This window comes from Sminthopsis crassicaudata, chromosome 4 (assembly GCF_048593235.1).
Source record: "Sminthopsis crassicaudata isolate SCR6 chromosome 4, ASM4859323v1, whole genome shotgun sequence".
Taxonomy (NCBI): Eukaryota; Metazoa; Chordata; class Mammalia; order Dasyuromorphia; family Dasyuridae; genus Sminthopsis; species Sminthopsis crassicaudata.
In genome coordinates this window covers 222,236,082-222,260,187 of record NC_133620.1, presented here as the reverse complement: position 1 = coordinate 222,260,187, position 24,106 = coordinate 222,236,082, and the positions used below count along the sequence as shown (strand labels likewise).

Sequence of the window (24,106 nt, the reverse complement as noted above, 5' to 3'; positions counted from 1 at the left end):
CAGTCTATAATCCATGAGCCACAATAGATTGTGTACTAGAGGAAGTCTACTCTTTTGTAATGAATAGACCATCCCTGAAGAATTTATGAAATAATATGGTTTTGAGTAACCTAAGATGAGAAGTAAATATGCTACAATTCAGACCACAAAAAGAAGTACTAACAAAATGAGATACAGATCTACTGAAAAAAAGAAGTATGATTCTAAATAAATTGTGACAAAAGTGCTGAAGAGGTCAAGTTAAGAAAGAAATGTTAAGTAAAGTCAGTTAAGAACAGCTTCCTAGAGGAGTTAGTTTTGGGGTTCTGTTGAGAAGGGAAATGGGTTAGTGGAAAAGATGAAGAAAAGCATATTATATCTTTAGGAAATATTTTTGACCAAAACATAAATTAAAGAAAAATAAAACAGCAAATTGTAATGTTAAACAATATAACAAAGAAATAATTGAAACCAATTCCTAAACAATAGCTTCAGAATGATAGAATATGCTAAAACTGTAGGTGCTTGATTAGGGGAATGACCTAAAAATTTATTCTATCCATTTTCTTTAGCAAGAATACTCTTTTATAAAACCATGAGATATGCCAGGCTTTAAAATGAAAAAAAAGCAATTGTCCAGAAAGACTAAGATGTCCATTAAAAGGGCAATTCTAGTTCCTTTCACATTGATTAATAAGTAATAAATAGAAAGGAAAACCCTGCCTCATTTCTGGTATGCTAATCAATAAAAATAAAAAAAGATTCTTCACAATGACATTTACCTTTCTTGAAGTAGAGATGTCAAAAAATGGCTTATGCCTAACACTGAATGGTTCTTGTGTTTTGTCAATGAGTCCATTCTTCATTTTTTCATGCCGAGGATTTATTATTTCTTTTTCAATACACTGCAATCGAGTATTGAAATCACAATTTCCAACTGGCTGTGCCTGACAGAAAGAGAATCAAAATGAAACAATTACTTAAATTACATTATTTCCAAATATGTTACCAGAATAATTACCAAAAGAATATTTTTTAAAACTATATAAAATATATATATATATATATATATACATATATATATGAAATTGAGAAGAGAGAAAACACATAAATAATGAAATATTTGCCATGGATGCTATACTTTTAATGGATCTAATCTTTTAATGGATAATAGTGGAATCATCACATCAGTGCCAAGTGTGCTATATTTTAAAAACAAAAATAACTTAAAATAACTAATTTTAAAAATCTCTACACAGAAGAAATCCACATCGGAAGCAATAATGTTTAAATGACTGAGAAATTAATTTTTAAGAAAGCTCAAAAATGTTTTGGAAAAAAACAGAGAGCGTTATCACAAAAAAAGATCTCGTCACTTGAATATCAGTAGACAGATTCAAATGGCCACAGATATGCCATAAAAGTTACAAGGTGAAGTACATTTCACAGCAATACCTAAAGAGTGAGTTTTTACACTAGGGATAGAGGAGATTAAAAATGATGAAATAGGTAATTTTCAAAACATGAAATTTAAAATATCTTAATGAACAAAGTTATCACTATTGGATTAATAGAGGAGAAGAATCTATGGACCAAATAATAAGGATCTAATAACCAACATGTAAGCAGCTAATAGAGCATTTCCCAATAGATAAGTGGACAAAGGTTACAAACCATTTATAAAAAAATTATAAACTATTAAAAACTGTGAGAAAGAATTTCAAAAAAGCCAACTCCGTTTACATACAGCACAATGCGTGACCCTTAACTTTAAGTCTTCAGATACTATAATATTATATGACATATTCAAACTTCACTAGAAGAATACTGATATTAAAAAATATAGGGCTTTGGATCAAGTAGTCATTTAATAAATATATGTTAAGCCGAATTGAACAGGTAACCTGTTTGTTCCTATTATTAAAGATAAATTCCTTTTGAATAAACTTTGAGGATATTAAAATTTATGGGAACCTTAAATTTTTTTTCCAGGAATTATTCTTATTCTTTACATTCTGCTTTATTGCACAGAAATTTAGTTAACTTTATTTTGCTTTAAAAAAAAAAAAAAAAAAGAAAGAAAGCAAGAAAAGAAAAACAATATCAAGCTCAGAAAGACTAAGTTTTTGCCTTGAAATGAGGGAAAAAAGATTTTTTTTTTCCCCCCTGAGGTAATTGAGGTTAAGTGATTTGCCCAGGGTCACATTGCTAGGAAGTATTAAGTGTCTGAGACCACTTTTGAACTCAGGTCCTCCTGACTTGGTGTTCTATCCACTGCGCCACCTAGTTGTCCTGGAAAAAAAGATTTTAGTAGAAATAGGAACTAATAAACAGACACCATCATTATACAAATTACATGACCTTACAAGTCATATATTCTCCTTTTTTCAATCACATTTTCAGGAAGTCTTCAGGAAATTTACTGAATATGTTTAAACATTCACAGAATTTGGAACTCCAAAAAATTTTTTTTTAAATTTATTGTTTGAAAAACAGTGACAAAAGAAAATAAAGCAAAACAAAAGAGAACATTGATTCATATGCCTAGGAGAACATCAGGGAGAATTCAAAAGATATAACAGCAAATTATAATGTTCTGTTTCTCTAGATGGTAATCGTTCTCTGGGAGCAGGTTTCTTGGGAAGCTTCTGGAGGCAGCCTTATTTTAAGTTCAGTTCAACAATCCCAAATCCAGCCAGGAGTTAAAAGTCCTTTATTATCTCTTTCCAAATCTTTTCTCCTTCACTTGGGGCTCCACTAGTTTTCTGGAGGCTTTCCTTTCTCCTTGATTCCCCAAGAGCTCCTGTCTGAATCCAGAGGTTTGTCCTTCAAGCCTCCAGTCTCTCATCCTCCCAATGTCAACAGCCAGCACAAAAGTCGAAGTTGGAATGAATCAGACTCCGCCTCTAAGAGTGTGGGATTGTGGGTTTCCCAGAAGTCATCCTAGTTGTGAATCTCCCATGGTTTTCTCCCAAAATTCTCTCTTTGACTGAATACTGACTCTGAATCCCCTCCCAGTGAGCTTGTCCTTTTTTATATGATCTCTAAAGGTGTGAAGTCTAATGTGTGGACTAATGAAGGAACTCCTTTAAGGGTGTAAACTCCTTTAAAGGTTTGAACTAAGTACATAAGTACCTTGTAAGAATCCTAATAGCAAATTACCCGATCAAAAAAAGTATATATATTAAAAGAAATTATATTCATGAATATCCATTTTTTCTTTATTTCTTTGTAAATTGTTCTTTGGTTCTCTGCTACTCAGCTTATTTGCTTTATATTTTTCTCCCAAAGTAAAAAAAAGATATATTTATGTTTACATATGTAGACATACACATCTCTCACATATACACGCATCTTTCTTATCCCTACTTACTCTTTAAATTCTCCTCCATAACTTACTTAAACTCCCTCCACTCAAAAATCCCTCCCTTGTCTTCTTGACCCTTGCTCTTTGCTTCCCCATCTCACCCATTCCCTCCCCCCTTATTTCTTTACAAATTGAGTGTACTAAACCCTTCACGGTATATATGTAGTGTTGGCTACTGAATCCATGCCTCTGTGTCTGTCTATTCTTCTTCTGTACCTCATTTGTACTATTTTTACCTTAGTTCTTTCCATCTTTCGAGTTAGCCTATTGTTGATGTGAATCTTAAACATGTAGTTTACATTTCCCATGTAGAAAAAAATAATTTCTCCATGATTAAAGAGTTTGTCGATCTTGTAATAAAGAGAGCTGTCCAACTCTCTTTATTATCCAGAGAGAGAATTGTGGGAAATGAAAGTGGATCACCATATAACATTCTCACGCTTTTTGTTATTGTTTGCTTGCATTTTGTTTTCTTATTCATTTTCTTTCCCTTTTGATCTGATTTTTCTTGTGCAACAAGAGAATTGTATAAATATGTTTACGGATATTGGATTTAATATATATTTTTAAATGTATAATATATGTTGGATTGCTTGCCATCTAGGGGAAAAGGCGGAGGGAAGAAGGGGAAATTTTGGAATACAAGGCTATGCAAGGGTCAAGGTTGAAAATGTTGAAAAATTATCCCTGCATGTTTTGAAAATAAATAGCTTTAATAGGAAAAAAAATTAAATAAACAAATAAATAAATTTGCCACAATATTTTTTTTTTTAATTAAGAGTTTGTCCATGTTGAGTTCTTAAAACTGATCTATATTGGCTCTTATATGCCAATTTTTTTGTTAAGTTTGGGTTTGGTTGATAGAAAGTCTTGAAAATTTGCAAGTTCATTAAATGTCCATTTTTTCTCCTTCAAGATTATACATAATTGTGCTGGATATGATATTTTTGGACGTGGGTCTAGTTCTTTTGATTGTCAGTAGATATTATTCTAGGACCTGTGGTCTTTTATTGTAACTGCTCCTAAATCTTGTACAATTGTAATTGTAATAATTTTTTTTTGTTTCTTCCAAAATTTTCTCTGATCTGGGGGTTTCAAATTTTGGCAATATTATTCTGGTGTGTTTTCCACACAGGTGGTGTGGTAATGAGATTTTTTTTTTCTATTTCTACTTTCCCTTCATATTCTATTAATCCCGAACAATTTTTTAGATTATTTCTAACAATGTCCAAGGTTCTCTTTTTGGTCACAACTTTCTGGTGGTCCAATTACCCTTATATTTTCCTCTTCTTGATATGTTTTACAGATGTCATTTTTCTTATCTTTCACATTCTGTTCTATTTTATCATTCTTTATAATCTGTTTTGTTATTTCTTGGTCTTTCATAGTTTCACTGGCTTCCCCTTGCCCAATTGTAATTTTCAAAGCATTATTTTTACCTTTGAGACTTGTCCCTCTTTTTTTAATTGGTTAATTTTTTTTAAAAAATTTTCTTTAGTTTTTCCTCAACATCTCTCATTTGATTTTTAAATTCTTCAAATTTTCTCTGGGTGGGGAGCCATTTCACACTACTCTTTGAAGTAGAAGGGGGTGTGTGTGTGTGTGTGTGTGTGTGTTTAACTGAATGTCCTTCTCTGAAAATGAATCCTGGTTTTCCCTGTTTCCATAATATATTTCAATGGTGGGGTTCGTTCTTTGAAAATTAATTTTTATTTCTAGATCTTCTGAGGTTTTATGAGTTGTACCAGGAGTACCAAATCTTGATTTTTCACCAGTCTATGGTTGCCCTGAGGTGCAAATTTTTTCTATTCGTAGGTGAAATTAGGAGAGGTTCAAATTTACCAGCCTACTCAATCATCTTCCCAAAATGCTCCCCAAAACTCAAAATTTTCAAAAACAAATGGTAAGCTACTACTGGGCTTATATCCCAAGGAAATACTAAAAAAGGGAAAGGGGACCTGTATGTGCCAAAATGTTTGTGGCAGCCCTTTTTTCTAGTGGCTAGACACTGGAAAATGAATGGATGTCCATCAATTGGAGAATGGTTGGGTAAATTATGGTATATGAATGTTATGGAATAGTATTGTTCTGTAAGAAATGACCAACAGAAGGAATACACAGAGGCTTGGAGAGACTTACATCAACTGATGTTGAGTGAAATGAGCAGAACTAGGAGATCAGTATACACACTTCAACAATGATACTGTATGAGGATGTATTCTGATGGAAGTGGATATCTTCAACATAGAGAAGAGCTAATCCAATTCCAATTGATCAATGATGGACAGAATCAGCTACACCCAGAAAAGGAACATTGGGAAATGAGTGTAAACTGCGAGCATTTTTTGTTTGTTTGTTTTTCTTCCCAGATTATTTTTACCTTCCGAATACAATCCTTCCTTTGCAACAGCAACAACAACAAAATTCGGTTCTGCACATATACATTGTACCTAGGATATACTATAAGATATTTAATATGTATGGGATTGCCTGCCATCTAGGGGAAGGGGTGGAGGGAAGGAGGGGAACAATTTGGACAGAAGGGAGTACCAGGAATAATATTGTAAAAAAAAAAAAAATTACCTATGCATATGTACTGTCAAAAAAAAGGTTATAATTATAAAATTAATTTAAAAAATGGTAAAAAATATTTTTACATATAATTGGAATGTTTCACATGACTACATATATATAACCTATATCAAATTCCTTGCTGACTTAGGGAGGAGGGAAGAAGATGGAGGAAAGAAGACAATTCAGAACTCAAAATTTAAAAAAAATATATTTAAAGTTAGTTTTAAATGTAATTGGGGGAAATTATGGAAATCATGCATACAATATACTAAATGACTAATTGGGACAAACACATCAAGGATTTCTAAAATTATACAGATGGAGATTATAGGAAGGATTATATATATATAAAAAACTTCATATATAAACTTAACACCATTTTACAGATAAAGAAACTGAGGGATAGAAAAACTTAAAGACTTGCTCAGACACAGCTAGTAAGTGTCTACGGCTGAATCTGAAAATTCTTAGTAACTCCAAGGCCTATATTGTCTCAATTTTGTCACCTTGCTGCCTCAAAATAGCTAGCATTTATATAGCACTATAAATTTTTCCAAGAGCTTTATATACGTTAATTCTCACAATAAACCTGGAAAATAGGTTCCACAAGTGCATTATTTTACAGAGAGGGAAATTAAGGCATAGAGCATTTAAGAGATGTGACTAGTGTCATACAGCTGAAAAGGCAGGATTTGATTATCCTGATTATAGCAAATAAATAAAACTGGAAGCACCAGGGAAGAAAGAGATATCAAGGGATCCCTGGATTACCACTGGGTGCAAGAATAGATGCCATCTGGCAGCTTCACCCATTACCCATTTCCAGGTCACAAATCCAAGATGTAGAAGAATAATCCTAGTTATGTATAGAGCAAAGTTTAGCAAGTCAAAACAGTCCTATCCAGATACCAAGATTAAATAGGGAAATCACTTCTGGTTTTCAGTCTCCAATGGAATAACCAGGGAGGGAGTCTTAGAGCAAAGCAAAGTAGACAGTGTAGTCACTCTGAACCTACAGAATACTCCAGTGGACTAATAATCACCAAGTCCAACAACAATCTACTGAAACTGCTAAGCAAGAACAAGACAACAGACCCCAATATGTGTCAGGTTCTTATAACTCAGATCAGGACAGCAATTAACTGACTTATTCCCAGATCATAGTATATTGAGATAGATAAAAACTATAAAAGCAGCAACAGGACAGAAAAAAGACAAAAAATCAGGCTAGATATCCCCTCCAGAAGTATGCAGAGCCAAGCACCAATATAATTTCCAAAGTCAAGAATGACTGTAAGAATGAGCAAAAAAAAAAAAAAAAAAACAAAACCTTACTACTATGAAGACCTGTCATTGCAACAGAAAAGCTCAATAACCCAAACATAGACCAAAACCCAAAGAGAATGACTCAAAAACAGCTACAAGCAGTCACAAAGTGGAGTTTATATATAAGTTCAACAAGAATTTCTAAAAACTATAAGATTGTTTGAGTTAAAATAGTTTTCTTTAATATATCTTATTATTATTAAATATTTCAAATTACATATAAAACTTTTACTATTAATTTTAATTTTTAGCTTAGATTCAAAAATTTGTTACAAATTTTTCCCCTCTCACCGCCTTAAGACAAGCAATTTGATATCAAATATATATGTGAAATAAACCAAAACCTTTCCATATTAGTCATGTTTTAATTTGCAACAGAGTTGGAGCTAAATAGCATTTTTGTGTTTACTTTCAAGCATCCTTGTTTGTTTTCATCAGAGAATCTAAGTCTTTCACAACTGAATCAACTTTACAATACTATTATTACAGTGTATAATGATCTCCTAGTTTTGCTTATTTCATTTTGCATGAGTTAATTTAGATCTCAAGCTTTTCCCAAACTATTCTAATCATCATTTCTCTTAGCACAATAGTATTCCATCAAAATCATGCACTACAACTTGTTCAATTATTTCCCAATTTTGATAAGCATCCCCCCAATATCCAGTATCTTGCCACTACACAAAGAACTGCTATAAATATTAGTTTCTATATAGGAACTGTTCCCTTTACTCTGCACAATTTTATAACCTTTGGGCACAGTTTAAAATTATTTTTCAGAAATTCACAATTCAGATAGCAACTACTATCTCTCTTTTCCCATGATACCTTCAGTTATTTGTCATTATCCTTTCCTTCCAAGTTACTCAATCTGATATGTATAAAGTAGTATCTCAAAATTATTTTAATTTGCATTTTCTAATCAGTAGTGATTTAGAGAATTTTTGTGACTATTGATAGTTTTAATTTGCTTTCTGAAAGTTGTTTATTCATATCCTTTGTGACCACTTAACTGGGGAATGATTACTTTTTATAAATCTGGTTCAGTGCCCTATATATTTGAGATATGAGACCTTAATCAAGGATATCTGCTATACATTTTTTCCTATTATTGGCTACATTGGTTTTGTTTACGTAAAAGTGGTTTGTTTGCTTATTTCATGTAAATAAAATTTTGTTTCCAGTAACCATCTCTATCTCTGGCTTGTTCAAAAACTCTTCTCTTGTCCATATATCTATCAGATACATTTTTTTCATAGTCTCATAATTTATCTTTAAATCATATCCCCATTTTGACCTCATCTTGGTATTTTAGATGTTGGTCTATACCAACTCTGCCAAACTACTTTCCACCAGTTTTCTCAAATAATGAGTACTTATTCCAAAAGTGTGGATTGGTGGGTTTCTCAAACACTATTTTACTGTAGTCAATTGCTTTTTTGCATGGTATATCTAATCTATTCCACTAGCTCTACTTAGCCAAGACCAGATTGTTTTCATGATTATTGCTTTGCAATGTACTTTGAAATCAGGTACTGCTAGGCAATCTACCTTCACTTTTTTTTTTTTTTTTTATGGATTCCCTTAATATTTTTTTTTATTTTTTGTTCTTCCAGATGAATTTTGTTATGGTTTTTTTTACTTTTAAAAATAATTTTTGGTAGAGTGACTGATATGACAATGAATAAGTAAATTAATCTAAGTAGAACAATCATTTTTATCATATTGGTTTAGCCTACAAGTGAGCAATTAATATTTGCCAATTGTTTAGATCTGTCTTATTTTGTGTAAAACATGTTTTGTAACTGTACTCATACAGTCTCTGAGTTTGTTTGGCAGTTAAGACTCCCAAATATTTTATATTGTCTTCTCTTATTTTAAATGGAATTTCTCTTTTTATCTCTTCCTACTAGGATATGTTGGTAGTTTATAGAAATATTGATAATTTATGTCAGTTTATTTCATATCCTGCAAATTTACCAAAAGTATTAATTGTTTAAACAAGTTTTTCTAGGGAATTCGCTTAGGTTCTCTAAGTATGCCATCATATTATCTGAAAAGAGTGACATTTTGTTTCCTCATAGTGCACCAACATTTTTAGTACAGCAGTAAATAGTAGTACTGATAATGGACATCCTTTCTTCACCCCTAATCTTACTATGAAAACTTTTAATTTATTATTCTTGCTCTTGATTTTAGATTAGATACTACTAACCATTAAATAAAGGGTCCATTTGTTCCTATGTTTTCTCATGTTTTTAATAAAAGATGTATTTTTTCAAAGGTGTTTGGGTTTTTTTGCATCTACTAAGATAATCATGATTTTTATTGTTTTTGCTAATGACACACTCAATTATGCTGAAATTTTCCTTAACACTGGATTTTTCCTAATATTGAATCAATTCTGGTATGAACCCATCTGTTCACAGTATATCTTTGTGTTACACAGTTGTCCCATAGATAGTGGGGGAACTCTGGGTGAGGTATAAGACCCTTCAACCCAGAGGGAACCTGCTGACAATGTTTGGTTCGACTCCTCAACTCCCCAAAAGACTCTCAGCCTTCCTGAGAAGTCAGAAGGCTGTGACAACCTGTGTTGTAGTTGAAGCAGAGTAATACCAAGTGGCAGAGTCATTTACATACAAAACCAATTTGTTTATGTGGTCCCCCATGTGCAGTGTTGCTTTGGTTATATAATGGTATTAGTGTATATAAGGCTAAGAGAATTTGGAACATACAGACTCCATGTTTTCACCATACACGAGTCTCGCCTCATCATTCCTCCACTAAGACCAAGGACTGGGGCTGGTGCTGAGATCCTCCAGAGAGCTAGTCCGGATGGTATATTTTGGCACCCCAACTTGGGGGCTCTAGAAAGCACACAACAGTGTTATATTGCTGTAATCTCCTTATATTTTATTTTTTAAAATTTACATATGTATTCATCAAGGAAATTGAGAGATTTTTGTATTTGTTCTTCCGGTTTTACATACTGGCACTATAGTGTGTCAAAAAGGAGATTTGGTAGGACTCCTTTTGTACCTTTTTTTTTTTCAAAACCTTATATACTACTGAGATCATTATTCTTTATATGTTTAATAGAATTCACTTGTAAATCTACCTGGTATCAATAGATAGTTTATTTTCTTTTTCTAAGACAGAGCTATTCTATTTGTGCTTTGGTTAATCTGGGCAGTTTATAGTTTTGTAAAAAAAAAAATTTCACTTAGTCAGTTTAACTGGCCTATACCTGGATTAAAGAACTCCTAATAATTGCTTTAATTCCATCTTCTTTGGTAGTACATTAACCCTTTTCATTTTTGATACTGGAAATTTCAAGGTTTTTTCTTTAATTAAATACATCAGTGACTTTTCCCCCCATAAAATCAGCTCATAATTACAGATCAATGGGTTTTTTTCTTTTCAATTTTATTAATCTCACCTCATATTTCTAGAAATTCTAATTTGATATTTAAATATTTGTAATTTATTCTTTTTCTAGTTTTTTTTTTTTTTTGTTTTTTTTTAGTTGCATGTCCAATCAATTTACTACTCTTTCACTTTTACTGATCTATGCCTTTAGCGATGTAAGATTTTCCCAAACTGGGACAGCTAGGTGGCGCAGTGGATAGAGCACCAGCCCTGAATTCAGGAGGACCTGAGTTCAAATGTGTTCTCAGACACTTAACACTTCCTAGCTGTGTGACCCTGGGCAAGTCACTTAACTCTAGCCTCAGGGGAAAAAAAAAAAAAGAAGAAAAGAAAAAAAGAAAGAAAGAAAAGAAAAGATTTCCCCAAACTACATACTTTGGCTGCATGCCATAAATTCTTGTATATTATCTTATTGTTGTCATTCTCTTTAATGAAATAACTGATTGTTTCTATGACTAGTTATTGATCCACTTATTCTGTAGCAGTAGATATTTTGTTTCTAATTAACTTTTCTCCTTTGCTTTCATGACTGTTGATTGGATGTAATTTTTATTGCATTATGGTCTAAAATGCATTTAACATTTTTTTCTGAACTTAATAATGACCAATTTTTGTGAAGGCATTAGTTCAGTTTAGAAAAGGGTTTATTCCTATCCCCATTCAATTTTTCCCAGAATTCTATCATATCTACTAATTTCCCACATTTCATTTCAAGTCTTTCTTATTTATTTCATAACTAGATTTATCTGTCTCTGAGGGAGAAAAGGTGACCTCACCCATTGGTATAATTTGATTATCTATTTCTTCCTATAATTCATTTAATTTTTCCTTTAAGAATTTGGAGGCCATGTCATTTGGTACATATATGTTTAGTGCATATGTTAGAGGACTGGGGGGGGATTTGAAAAAAGAATTAACAGCTCCTTTTTTGAGCTCAAAAGAGGGAGCATAGGGCAATATGGCAGAGTAAGATGAACATTTCTGCTGAGTTTTCTCAACGTACCCTCTAAAACAATTGTAAAAAGCAGTTCAAAACAAATTCTAAGCAGAAAAAATGAACCCCAAAAGTGAAACTGAGTTAGTTTTCCAATGCAGAGAAGCTTTGGAGGACAGAAAGAAAAGTCTGTGGAAACTGGGCAAAAACTGGTCAGGTATGTGGTGTTACAGAAGTGTCACAAGCTATAACCCCTAAGGGTAGCAAAGTTGTAACCCCTAAGGGTAGCAACACCAGACAAGCCTAGTACCCAAGGACAATAGGAAGGGGACTAATTACACAGTCAAAAACAGATTTCACAAAACTCCTGTACTAGCACTAGGTACAAAATTGGGTGCCATTTAACTACTTCACCCATTACTTGGTCCCAAACTGCAGTTCCATGGCAAAGAAAAATAACTCCCATTACAAGGTAACAGGGGCCCTATCTAGGTAAGAACTACAGAGCAAAGAGAATAATAAGTAAAACTCTCCGAAATCACACAAGCTAAGCAAAAACCTACAGGTCCCCTGACCTAGCTGTGAAAGAAAAAGGACATAAAAATCAGAAGATGAGGGCCATTCACCTACCTCATCACTCCCCCAAGAACTGAGCATAAAACTCAAAAGTCCAAAGTCAAGAAACAGAGTGGGAAAATGAGCAAAAAACAACCAATAAAAGAATCTGATCAGAAAAGGCTAATACAGTGACAAGAAATATAAATTCAGAAGATAATGACTAGAAATACCCAGTAGCAAAAAAAAAAAAAAAAAACTAAAGAAAAACTTTAAAAAGAGCAAAGGAAAAAAAAAAGTTTTACAAACCAAGTAATAGCAATAGAAAGAAAAATGGTAAAAGAAACAAGACTAATATAAGAAAATTGTGAAAGAAAAAATATATAGAAAAAATTCATGCTTTAAAAAACAGAATTGGAAAAATGGTCAGAGATACAAAAACAGCATTCAAGAAAATAACTCCTTAAAAGTTAAAATTGAGTGGCAGCTAGGTGATGCAATGGATACAGCATCAGCCCTGCAGTCAGGAGGACCCAAGTTCAAATCTGGCCTCAGACACTTAACACTTCCTAGCCATGTGACCCTCGGCCAGTCACTTAACCCCAATTGCCTCAGCAAATAATAATGATAATAATAATAATAATAATAATAATAATAATAATAATAATAATAATAGTTAGAATCTGTCAAGCAGAAGATGACTCCAGGAAACATCCCCTCACCCCCCCAAAAAAAATCCCCATACAATAAAGGAAGTCCAAATCCAAAAGAAAATAGAAGAAATATGAAATACTTTATTGAAAAAACATTATATGGAAATTAGAGGAAATATAAATTTAGAATTATTGGACTTCATGATCAAAAAAAGATCCAGAACATCACACTTCAAGAAATTATAAAGGAAAATTTTCCAGATATCAGTAAATCAGAGTGTAATGTAGAAATTCAAAGAATCCACGGATTATTTTCTGAAAGAGATCCCAGAGTGAAAACTTCCAGGAATATAATAGCCAAATTCCAGAACTCCTAGGTCAAGGACAAAATAATTTGAGCAACTAGAAACATCCAATGGTTCTTACCATGTCCCAAACACCATCACCAGAACTCTAGCTTAGCATGAGGTAAGCTGCCAAACTCCAAAAAATGCCAACTCCCCACTCCAGCACAGTACCAGACACAAGGGCACCCCCTGAGCCTAATAACATCCATGCAGTATCAAGTAAACAGCCAGAGCCTGTAGACACTGGCACAAGTAACTGAGGCAGTATTCTTTCCACTCTGGGAGAAGAGCTTAAAATGTAAAAGGGGAAAAAAAAAAAAAGATTAAAAACAATCTGACCATAGAAATTTATTATGGGAATAGGAAAGAACAAGACACAAAGTCAGAAGACAATAATGTCAAAACACCTATGGATGAGAACTCAAAGAAAAGAAAGTGGTCTCAAGTCCAGAAAGAACACATGGAAAACCTTAAAAATCATGTAAGGCAAAAAAATCCCCTATTAGTATAGCTTTGCGGTCTATTTTTTCTTGCAACTCACTTACCTTCTCCTCTAGGAATTTGGATGCTATACCATTTGGTGTTTAGTACTGATATTACTATATTATTTATGCTACTCCTTAGCAAGATGCAGTTTCCTTCCTTTTCACTTTTAATTGGGTCTATTTTTGCTTTTACTTTGAGAGCAGAATTGCTACTCTTTATTTTAAAAAAGCAATTATTAGGAAATAACTTTATCTAATAATATGCCAATAAACCTGACAGGTGAAATCAATGAATATTCAACAAAAATATAAATAACCTAGATTAACAGATCCAAGAGGGGAAAAAAGCCTAAATAACCCCATTATAGAAAAATAAATTGAACAAGTCATTAAATGAAGCCCTAAGGAAAAAAATCCCCAGGGCCAGATGGGTTCACAAGTGAATTCTACCCAACATTTAAAGAACAATTAATTCCAACACTATATAAACTATTTTGAAAATAGGCAAAGAAAGAATCCTATCAACATCTCATACTATGTACCAAAATAAGGTCAAAATGTACACATGGTTTAGACATAAAGGGTGACATCATAAGCAAATTAGAAGATCCAGGAATAAGTCTACCTGTCAGATCTTTGGGAAGGGGAAGAATTCTGACCAAACAAGAGATAGAGAACATTTCAAAATGCAAAATGATTAAATTTTCATTCTATTAAAAAACCTCCATACAAGCAAAACCAATGCAACAAAAAACTAGAAGAAAAGCAAAAGGCTGGGAAACAATCTTTATAGTAAATGTCTTTTGATAAAGGTCTCATTTTTCAAATATGTAAATAACTGAGTCAAAATAAAAGAATACGAGTCATTCCACAATTGATAATGGTCAAAGGATACAAGCAGGTGTTTTTTAGATGAAGAAATAAAAGTTATATATAGACATATGAAAAAGTGCTGAAAATTATTTTTGATTAGAGAGATGCAAATTAAAACAATTCTGAGTTTGTTTGTTTTTTAAACACCAATCTGATTGGCTAAAATGACAAAAAACTGATAAAGGTTGAAGATGATGTGAGATAACAAGAACAATAATGCACTATTGGTGGAGTTGTAAATGGATCCCATTATGGAGAACAATTTGGAACTAATTCCCAGAGGAAAACCAAATCATACATGCTCTGTGATCCAATAATATCATTACTTTGCTGGTATCCCAAAGAGCTCATAAAAAAAAGAAAATGGTCTTATATGTGCAAAAATATGTAAAGCAGCCCTTTTCATGGTGGCAAAATATTGGAATAGATGCACATCAATTAAGGAGTAGTTGAACAACCTGTGGTATATCAACATAATGGAATAATATTGTGCAATAAGAAATGACAAACAGGCAGATTTCAGAAAAACTTAAAAATACTTGTATGAACTGAGGCAAAGTTCATAAAACACTATATATAATATCAGCATTATTGTGTGATGATTAATTATTAATGACTTGGCTCCTTTTAGCAATACAATAATCCAAGTGCAAAGGACTATATGCTATGCATATCCTGATAAAGAACTGATGGATTCTCAATGCAGATTGAAGTATATTTTTCTCATTTTATTCTTTTTTGTGGGTCTTTTTTTCTTTTGATCTGTTTCTTTTTTAACAGCTATGACTAATATGGAAATATGTTTTAAATGAGAACACATGTATGAATTAGTATATCAAACTGCCTATCATAATCGTAAGTGTAATGTTCTCTTGGTTCGGTTTTCTTGGGGTCTCTGGGAGTAGCCTTCTTTTCAGGAGAATAATCACCACAAGAGTAGCCAGGGGTTAAAAGTCCAAATCCTTTATCTCTTTCAAAGTTCTGTCTCCTTTCTTGGGGCCTGGTTGGCTTTCTTAGAGGCCTATCTTTCTCCTTGGTTGCAAGAGCTTGAGCTCCCATCTGTCTTCTCTGCCCTCTAAATCTCTCTGAATGAATCCTGGCTAACACCACTGAATATAAACCAATCATTATATCACTAGGTAACCGTTATTGTAAAATTAAATCAATCGTACTGAACCATGCTAAACTAGATAACCATCATCTCTATCAATTCCACTGACTTAGCACTTTGTAAGAATCCTTTGTTTCATGTTCAGAGTTCTGGCCCATAACAAGAAGGAAAGCAAGAAAGGGAAGATAAAAATATGGGACTCAAACTCTTATGGGGGGAGAGGGAGGAAAGGAGAAAAACAGGGGGAAAGAGAGACAGACAGACAGAGAGACACTCACGGAGAGACAGAGAGAAAAGGAGAGAGAAAGACAGACAGGATGGGGGAAGGAGAGGGAGATAGAGAGGGAAAGAGAGAGAAGAAGGGAGAGGGGGAGAGAAAGAGAAAGAATGCTAAAAAAATTTTTTGATGTGTACCTGAGGGGAAACTTTAAATACTATTATAAAGAAGTGAATAAATGGATGAATAAAATAAATGAAATAAATAATATGTATAATAATATATAATAAATAATATAAATAAATAAAATAGGCATGATAAAATAATGTCTACTTTACTTGCTAAGATATACAGTAGAATAATATGAACACAATTATAAAACACTTCTCACAAATAAAGACAAAGCTAAATAATTGGAGAAATACTAATTACACATGGTTAGGCAGAGACAATATAATAAAAATGATAGTACTAAAGTTATTAACTTATTCAGTGCCATAACAATCAAATTACTAAAGAATTACTTTATAGAGCTAGAGAAAATAATAAAATTCTTCTGGACAAACAAATAGGAAATAAACAAGAAAAAAATTTTAAGGAAGGGGACTATATTAAACTATATTACAAAGTGGAAATCATCAAAATAATTTAATACTGCATAAGAAATTGGTTGGTTAATTGGAATAGATTAGGTACACAATATATAGAAGCAAATTATAACAGCTTAATGTTTGATGAATTCAAAGATTCCAGCTCTTGGAGCAAGAAATCAAGATGTGACAACAAAATCATCAGGAAAATTAGAAAGTAATTTGATACAAAGTAGGCACAGAACAGCTTCTCATAATGTATACCACCATAAGTTCAAAATGGGAATATTATTTAGACAAAAAGAGTGATACTGTAAAGAAATTAGGGGACCACAGGAAAAAAAAAAATCACTTGTCAGATTGATGGCTAGGGGAAGAGTTAATGATCAAACAAGAAACAGACATAATTGTGGTAAGCAAAATGGAGAATTTTAATTAAAATTAAAGTCTTTGCACAAACAAAATCAATACAGTCACAATTAGAAGAAAAGCAACACAAGAGAGAGAAGAATTTACAAGTATCCCTGGATAAAGGTCTGAATTTTCAAATACATATATAAAGAGAAGCTTATAAAAGAGGAGCCATTCCCCAATTTGTAAATGATCAAAAGACATGAGGAAGCAGTTTTCACAGGAAAATATCAAAGCTCTCAATACTCATAAGAAACAATGCTCTAAATCACTCATAATTAGATAAATTAAAACTAAAAAATTGTGGTACCACTTCATATAAGTAAGCTCAAGTTGCCTTAAGAACAGAAAAGGAAAATGACAAATATGGGAAAAGATAATTTTTGATGTGCAAAAGTACACACTCTAACCTACTGTTGATGGAAATGTAAGAATAATTATTTTTAATTTTGTCCAAAGGGCTATAAAATTACTCATAGTCTTTGACCCAGTAATACCAGTCCTAAATTTATATCTTAAAGAGATCAAAGAAAAAAAAAAAAAAGGACATAAATGCACAAATATATTTATAGCAGCTCCTTTTTTGTTGTAGCAAAGAGTTGGAAACTGAGGGGGTACTCATTAATCAGGAAACAACTAAGCACAGTGAAGTGTATGACTTTGATGGAATATAATTTTGATGTGAGAAATGATGAAGGAAATGATTTTAGAAGAACCTGGGAAGATTTATGTGAATTGTTAAAAAAAAAAAAAATTAAATAAGCAGAACTAGGAGAACATTGTACACAGTAACAAAATTATCATACAATAATCAAAGTGAAAGACTTGGCTATGCTGATCAATTCAGTGATTCCTAACAATCTCAAAGAAATTATAATAAAAATGTTATCTACCTTCCGAAAGAAAACTGATGAACTCTGAGAGCAGGCTGAAGCATACATATTTCTTCCTCTTTTTTAAAATTACCTTTTTGGGGAGCAGCTAGGTGGCTAAGTGGATAGAGCATCAGCCCTGAAGTCAGGAGGACCTGAATTCAAATCTGATCTCGGACACTTAACACATCCTAGCTGTGTGACCTTGAGCAAATTATTTAGCCCCAATTGCCTCAACAACAACAAAATACCCTTTTTTGGGGGTCAACATGGCTAAAGCAGAAATATGTTTTACATTATTTCATAAGTAGAATTGGGACCATATTTTTTACTTTTTCAAAGGGTGGAGGTAAGAGAAATATTTGGGAAAAAAAATCTTTAAAATGTTATAAAGTTCTTTGTAAGGCTGTTAAAATAAAAATACTTATTGTACAACTATCAAGTACATAGAACTAAGCTCACCAAAGTCCATTTAACACATAGGACAGGGCCATGACTACTCTAGGCATTTTCTTTGATTGAATAAAAAATGATTAAATCAAAAGTTTTTAATTTCACTTTTGACAGTTTACTCATTTAGTCAAGGCTTTACTACTGGAACTGCTAATAGTATATTCTGGAATGAATTTCACAATTTTCTCTCTAATTAAATAATAACAGTACCAATATCTCAAAAATAAAATCACAGGAAAAAAAACAACCACCAAATTCAGGTCATATGAATAATAATCAAAAGCAGGCTAATTCTCATGTTGTTTTGTTGGGTTTTTTCCTTTTGCAGCAAAGCTACTGGTGTATTAATTATTCTAGTCAACTATTTATATTTTTATTTTTAAATTATAAAAAATGGAATTTGGAAGAATTCTTTAGTAAGCTCCTTACTATTCTTGGTATTGAGAAGTATTGTAGTAATAGAGAGGCAGCATTTAATCAGGATAAGCTGGACTCAAGACTGCTATTTTTGCATATATTGACTCTGAAACTAAGAAAAAGTCAGCTAACTTCTCAATGACCCAGAATACTTCCTCAAGAATGTTGCAGAACATGTGTCAATCTATATTAGAAGAAGGGGTTTCCTCACTGGAATTTCCATATAGTACTAAAATCAAGGATCTACTCAAAATAATAATGGACTTAACATATTTAAGTTAAAATCTTATTATACGGGTACAATATCCTGAAAAGGCAGATAGAAATTAAGTATTCTCACTCAGTTCTTATTTTTTCTAATATGAAATCAAGAATATTAAATTTCTGGGAAAGTCATACATTGACTAGAATACAAAACTGTTTGAAAGTATTAGAAAAATACAATATCTCTCTATTCTTCAAGAACATTGTTTTAAAAAAAAAAACTTGGCTCAAAGTTTCATCTAACACAACTTCTGAGAAATACTAATAGTTTCCTCAGCTCAATTATTTGCAAAAAATATTTCCCAATTTAAAGTATATTGATACTTTTAGGACATCTTAACTTTTAAAACAAAACCAGCATAGAAGTTTTTAAAGGTACTTACATTAAATTTAATTATGTCATATATCAAGTACCGAGGAACGACCTGTCCATTTACTTTGTCAACAATCATTTCCTGTAAAGAGAAAAGAAAATTTATTTATAAAAATAATTCATGTCTATTTTTAATGTATTAGAATGATAACAATCATCACATCAAATATTAAGTTTGTTATACCTCTATTATCATTAGATAAAAGAAAAAACATTTGAGAAATTTAATTCTACCAACATCATTTTTTTGTTACAGATAAAATTAGTTGGGTCTTATATATATGGATAATAATTTTGATCAAATGTACAATACTTGATTGGTCCAATTTCACATTATGTTTTTTCCAAAACTCTGACTTAGCATCCCAGGATGGTAGCAACCTTGGTCAAGGATTTCTTACCCATTCAATAGCAGTTAAACTCCCTTATACCTGTCATTCAGTTTACATATTTAAGGAGAAAGTCTTTTTTCAAATCTTAATTCTCCCCAAACTGTCATTCTTGTCCACACCTCCACAGTCCATATTCCATTCTGTCGTCTCCTAGTTTTATGTCCCCGTAGAATCCTCCAATATACTCTGCTAAGTCCCTTTTATCTTTGATATCTTCCCTTCAAACTTTTTCTAACTTCCTGTGCTATCAAAAACCAAACTCCCTCATGAAGAACGATATCATTCATTTTCCACTCTCTTTAGTAATAGTTGAGCCTTCTTTCTCATGCCATCATCGAAAACACCCTGGGCTAGGAGGAAAATAAGGTATACTCCTTTCTTGAGACCCCAGCTACTTAAACTGTGGTTCCTGGCCTCATATGGGATCTTGTAACTGAATGTTGGATTTACATACCTTTATATACCTATATACACATAAAAATTTTTCAGGAAAAAAGGAGTCATAAGTGGGAACAATTTAAGAAGTCTTGCCCCCTTCTATCACCACTACAGGATCTTCTCTTTTGAAATTCATACCAATCATATTCAGATTTTTATTGCTATGTTCAATCAGCTTTCCAATCATTTTTCTTCTTTTCTCAAGACATTATCTTACTCACAATCTTCCCTCTCAACCCAAATCCCTGTTCTCATGCTAGTTCAGCATCAGTCTTCTCAATTCCCATGACCAACATTTTCATTCTATCTCAGCCATACATACGAAAAAGCATATCTCTAATCCATCAGTGATGATTGAGATGACTTAGTGATCCAGAAACCTGAAATTCCTGTCTCACCATAATCTCCTAACTGCAGTTTTTTTCTCCTAAGACTACCTCATTATAAAACTATTCTTTTTCATCAATGCAATCTCAATTCCTTCCAAATATTCCGACTGTTACTGCTCCCTATACCACTTCTTTCTTCTACTTTCTAATTTACTGAGAAATAAATACCATTCCTAAGCTATATTCCATACATTAAAATCTTTCTCCATGTTCTCTTGTTCTTAAGTCCTAAGAAAGCAATAACCAAAATACACTTCCTATGTGTATTTTGATCTCATCCCTTCTCTAGAAGTTTGCCCCTTTGAAATCCCTTTTTTCTCATCTTAAATCCTTATGACCTCGATCATTCCTACCGACAAATCCTTATGACCTCGATCATTCCTACCGACAAACTTGTTCAAGTCTTGACCATTTCAACCTCTCAAGTTATCCTACATTTCTCCTTTTTTTTCTACAACTAAATCCTTAAAAGGGTTCCCTTCATTTGTTTACTACCATTTTTCTCAGGTCCACTTTTTACCCACTTTGTAAATATGGCTTCCTATTATTACCACTCTCCAAAAACTGCTTCACACAACATGACCAACAATCTTTTACCAACTAAATCCTAAGACCTCTATTATAATTTTTATTCTTTCTCCATCTTCTACATACCTCCTATAGGATATTTTCTCCTCCCCTTGGTTTATGACAATATTCCCTTTTGGTTTTCTGCCTATCCAAATGTCCTTTGTGAAATAATCAATTTCCCCATTATGCAAATATCCAATAAGGCTTTGTCCTGGATCTCCTTCTCTTCTCTGTCTACTCACCAATTCTCATCAAGTCAATTAAATAAAATCTATATATATCCAATTTTTTCTTCTGGATCCTAGTCCCAAACTGCCAGCTTCCTGCTGGTCTTCTCTATATGGCTACCCTTTCAATTTTCCAAAGTTAACATGTCTAAAACAACATTAAATATTCATGTGTTATTTTGAACACATAAGATTTCTCTCAAAATCCATTCAAAGACTATAAATGGAAAAGAAACTACAATAAGAAAATTAAGCTCCACATACCACAAAATTATAATATAAGAAAGATTAGTTTTCTTGTGGGATTTTAGCTGAGACTTGAAGGAAGTCTAGATTTACCCACAAATGATCCAGTAAAGTTCTAAAAATAGATCAAAGGGAGAAATTATCAAGAAATCCTAAAAGAAATAGCTATAAACTCTACTATACAATCAAAAAATATACAAAAATATTGTCAGAATACTGTGGAAGCTCTCAATAAACAGGTAGGTGCAACAGGAATAGCATCCCAAGTTCTCAAAATCACATCTCACCTTATGGGAAGTTAAGCTTTTTCCCCTATAAAAGGCATGTAAATCAACTTAAGATTTTATCAGAGAAAAGAAACTGAAAAAATAATTATAGGAAAAGAGGATTTTTTTTTTTGCCAAAGGTACAATGGTTTACTTAGAGAATCCCAGAGAATAAATTAAGAAATTGAAATAATTAACAATACCAGCAAAGTTGAAGAATATAAAAAAAAAAAAAATCCCAATTTTTTACATTATTTTTACACAATTTTCTATGTAGTTTTCTACATAGCTATATTTCTGCATACATACGAATATAGCATTTCTACATAATACCAACAACATTCTTCATTTAAGATAACTTCAGTTAAGATAATTAAGAAGGCATTAAAACAAACTTGGGAGACAGCTTGCCAAGACAAACACAAAAACTATATGAATATAGCTTCAAAATATTTTTTATGTAAACATAAGTCTAAATAATTGTAGAAATGTTAATTTTTCATATGTATGTAGGCTGAGTCATTGACAAAATTAACAATACTACCTAAATTAATTTATTTACTCAATACCAATCAAACTAAAAAATGAAAACTAGGGGGAGAAAAGTTTGAAAAATAAATTTGTTCAAGAATCTCAAGAGAAATATGGAAAAGAGAGAGAGTAAGAAAGAAGGTAGACTAGTCATATTCAAATCTTCAGCTATATTAGAAAGCAAACATAATCCAAATAATTTGCTATTGTTTAAGAAATAGCAAGGTTAATTAGTTGAAAAAATTAGATACACAACATACAGATGAACCGTACTTAATTCTTAATAAACTCAAAGATACCATCTATTAGAATAAGCACTCACTATTCAATAAAAAGTCTTGGGAAAGCCTGGAAAGGAATTTGGAGAAACTAGATATGGAACAACATTGCACACTATATACGAAGAAGATCTACAAATGAGTATGACTTAGATATAAAGGCTGAATTAGAGGAGCAAAGAAGAAATTATTTGTCAGACCTATGGATAGAAAAGGATTCACAACCAAAAGATATTTACCAATTTTCTAATTGGTGAAGAGCTACTGTGCTGTAAGAAATAATAAAGCAAACAGGTTCTTTAAAAATTAAAAAGAAAAAAAACCATCTGAGAAGGCATAAACAAACTGGTGCAGAATGAAGTGAGGAGAACCAGAATGGTATATGTATATTATATAATGTAAAATATACATTAGAAACAATACTGTGAGATCAGTTTTGATATACTTAGGAACTCTGATTAATGAAATGACCAGTCAATTCCAAGGGCCACATTTTGAAACCTGTTACCTATCTTCAGATAAATAACTGATGAACTCAGAATTACAAATGAGACACAACATACACAAATACATAGAGAGAGGATTGGAGGGCAGAGAGGATAAGGTAAATATCTGGTTTGATTATATATTTTTAGCCAGGAGTCTGTTTTCATTCTTTCTTTCTCAATGAGGGGAGGGGCAAGTGAAACATTATGGAAAGATTCCTTTGATTAAAAAAATTTTATGTGGGGAAAAAAAAAAGAAAGAAATTTGATTGGCGTGAGGAACTTAGGTTTAGGCAACTGACAAAAAAACTAAATGATTGGAGAAATATTAATTGCTCATGGGCTGGCCATTAAAATAATAAAATAACAATGTTACCTAAATTACTTTTTCTATTCAATGTCATGTCATTTAAACTACAAAAGGATTTCTTTGCAAAGCTGAGAAAAATAATAACAAAATTCAACTGGTTGAATAAGAAGTGAAGAATCTTGGGGAAAATAATGAAAAAAAAATGTGAGAAGGGGTTTATGAGGACCAAATATATACTATAAAGCAATAATCATCAGAATTACAAGGTATTTTAAAAACTGAAAGATCATTCGGTGGAATAGAGTAAGAATATAAAGAAAAGTAAATGAAAATTGTCCACCCAAGACCTCAACAATTGGGAAAAGGACTTAGTATTTGACAAAAACTCTTTTGGAAAAGATAGGAAAAATAGAAAGCTAACACAAAAAATTAGGAATATTCTAACATCTGATATCATAGGTCAAAATGTATACATGACATAGGAGTAAAAATCACTTCACAAAACTCCTCAAATTTTTCCATTATATTATTGTTCAGTAGTTTCTGACATCCCTAAGTCTTCATCATTCCATTTGGGGTTTTCTTGGCAAAAATACTAGAGTAGTTTGCCATTTCTTTCTTTAGCTCCTTTTACAAATGAGGAAACAGAAGCAAATAGGATTAAATGAATGCTCAGAGTCAAACAATTAGTAAGTGTCTGAGGCCATATTTGAAATCCAATTATCAACTGCATCACCTAGC

The 24,106-nt window shown here is 32.2% G+C and overlaps 1 protein-coding gene across 2 annotated transcripts in view; it reads right to left on the bottom strand.

Moving 5' to 3' along the window:
* Positions 1 to 24,106, bottom strand: part of RNGTT (RNA guanylyltransferase and 5'-phosphatase) — a 313,552-nt gene that overhangs the window by 177,845 nt on the left and 111,601 nt on the right. For both annotated transcript variants that reach the window (XM_074310316.1, XM_074310315.1), the window contains 2 exons: positions 19,244 to 19,315; positions 762 to 926 (listed from right to left, as the gene is read on the bottom strand). In XM_074310316.1, the coding sequence (XP_074166417.1) occupies positions 762 to 926; positions 19,244 to 19,315 (237 nt within the window). The remainder of the gene's footprint in view (positions 1 to 761; positions 927 to 19,243; positions 19,316 to 24,106) is intronic.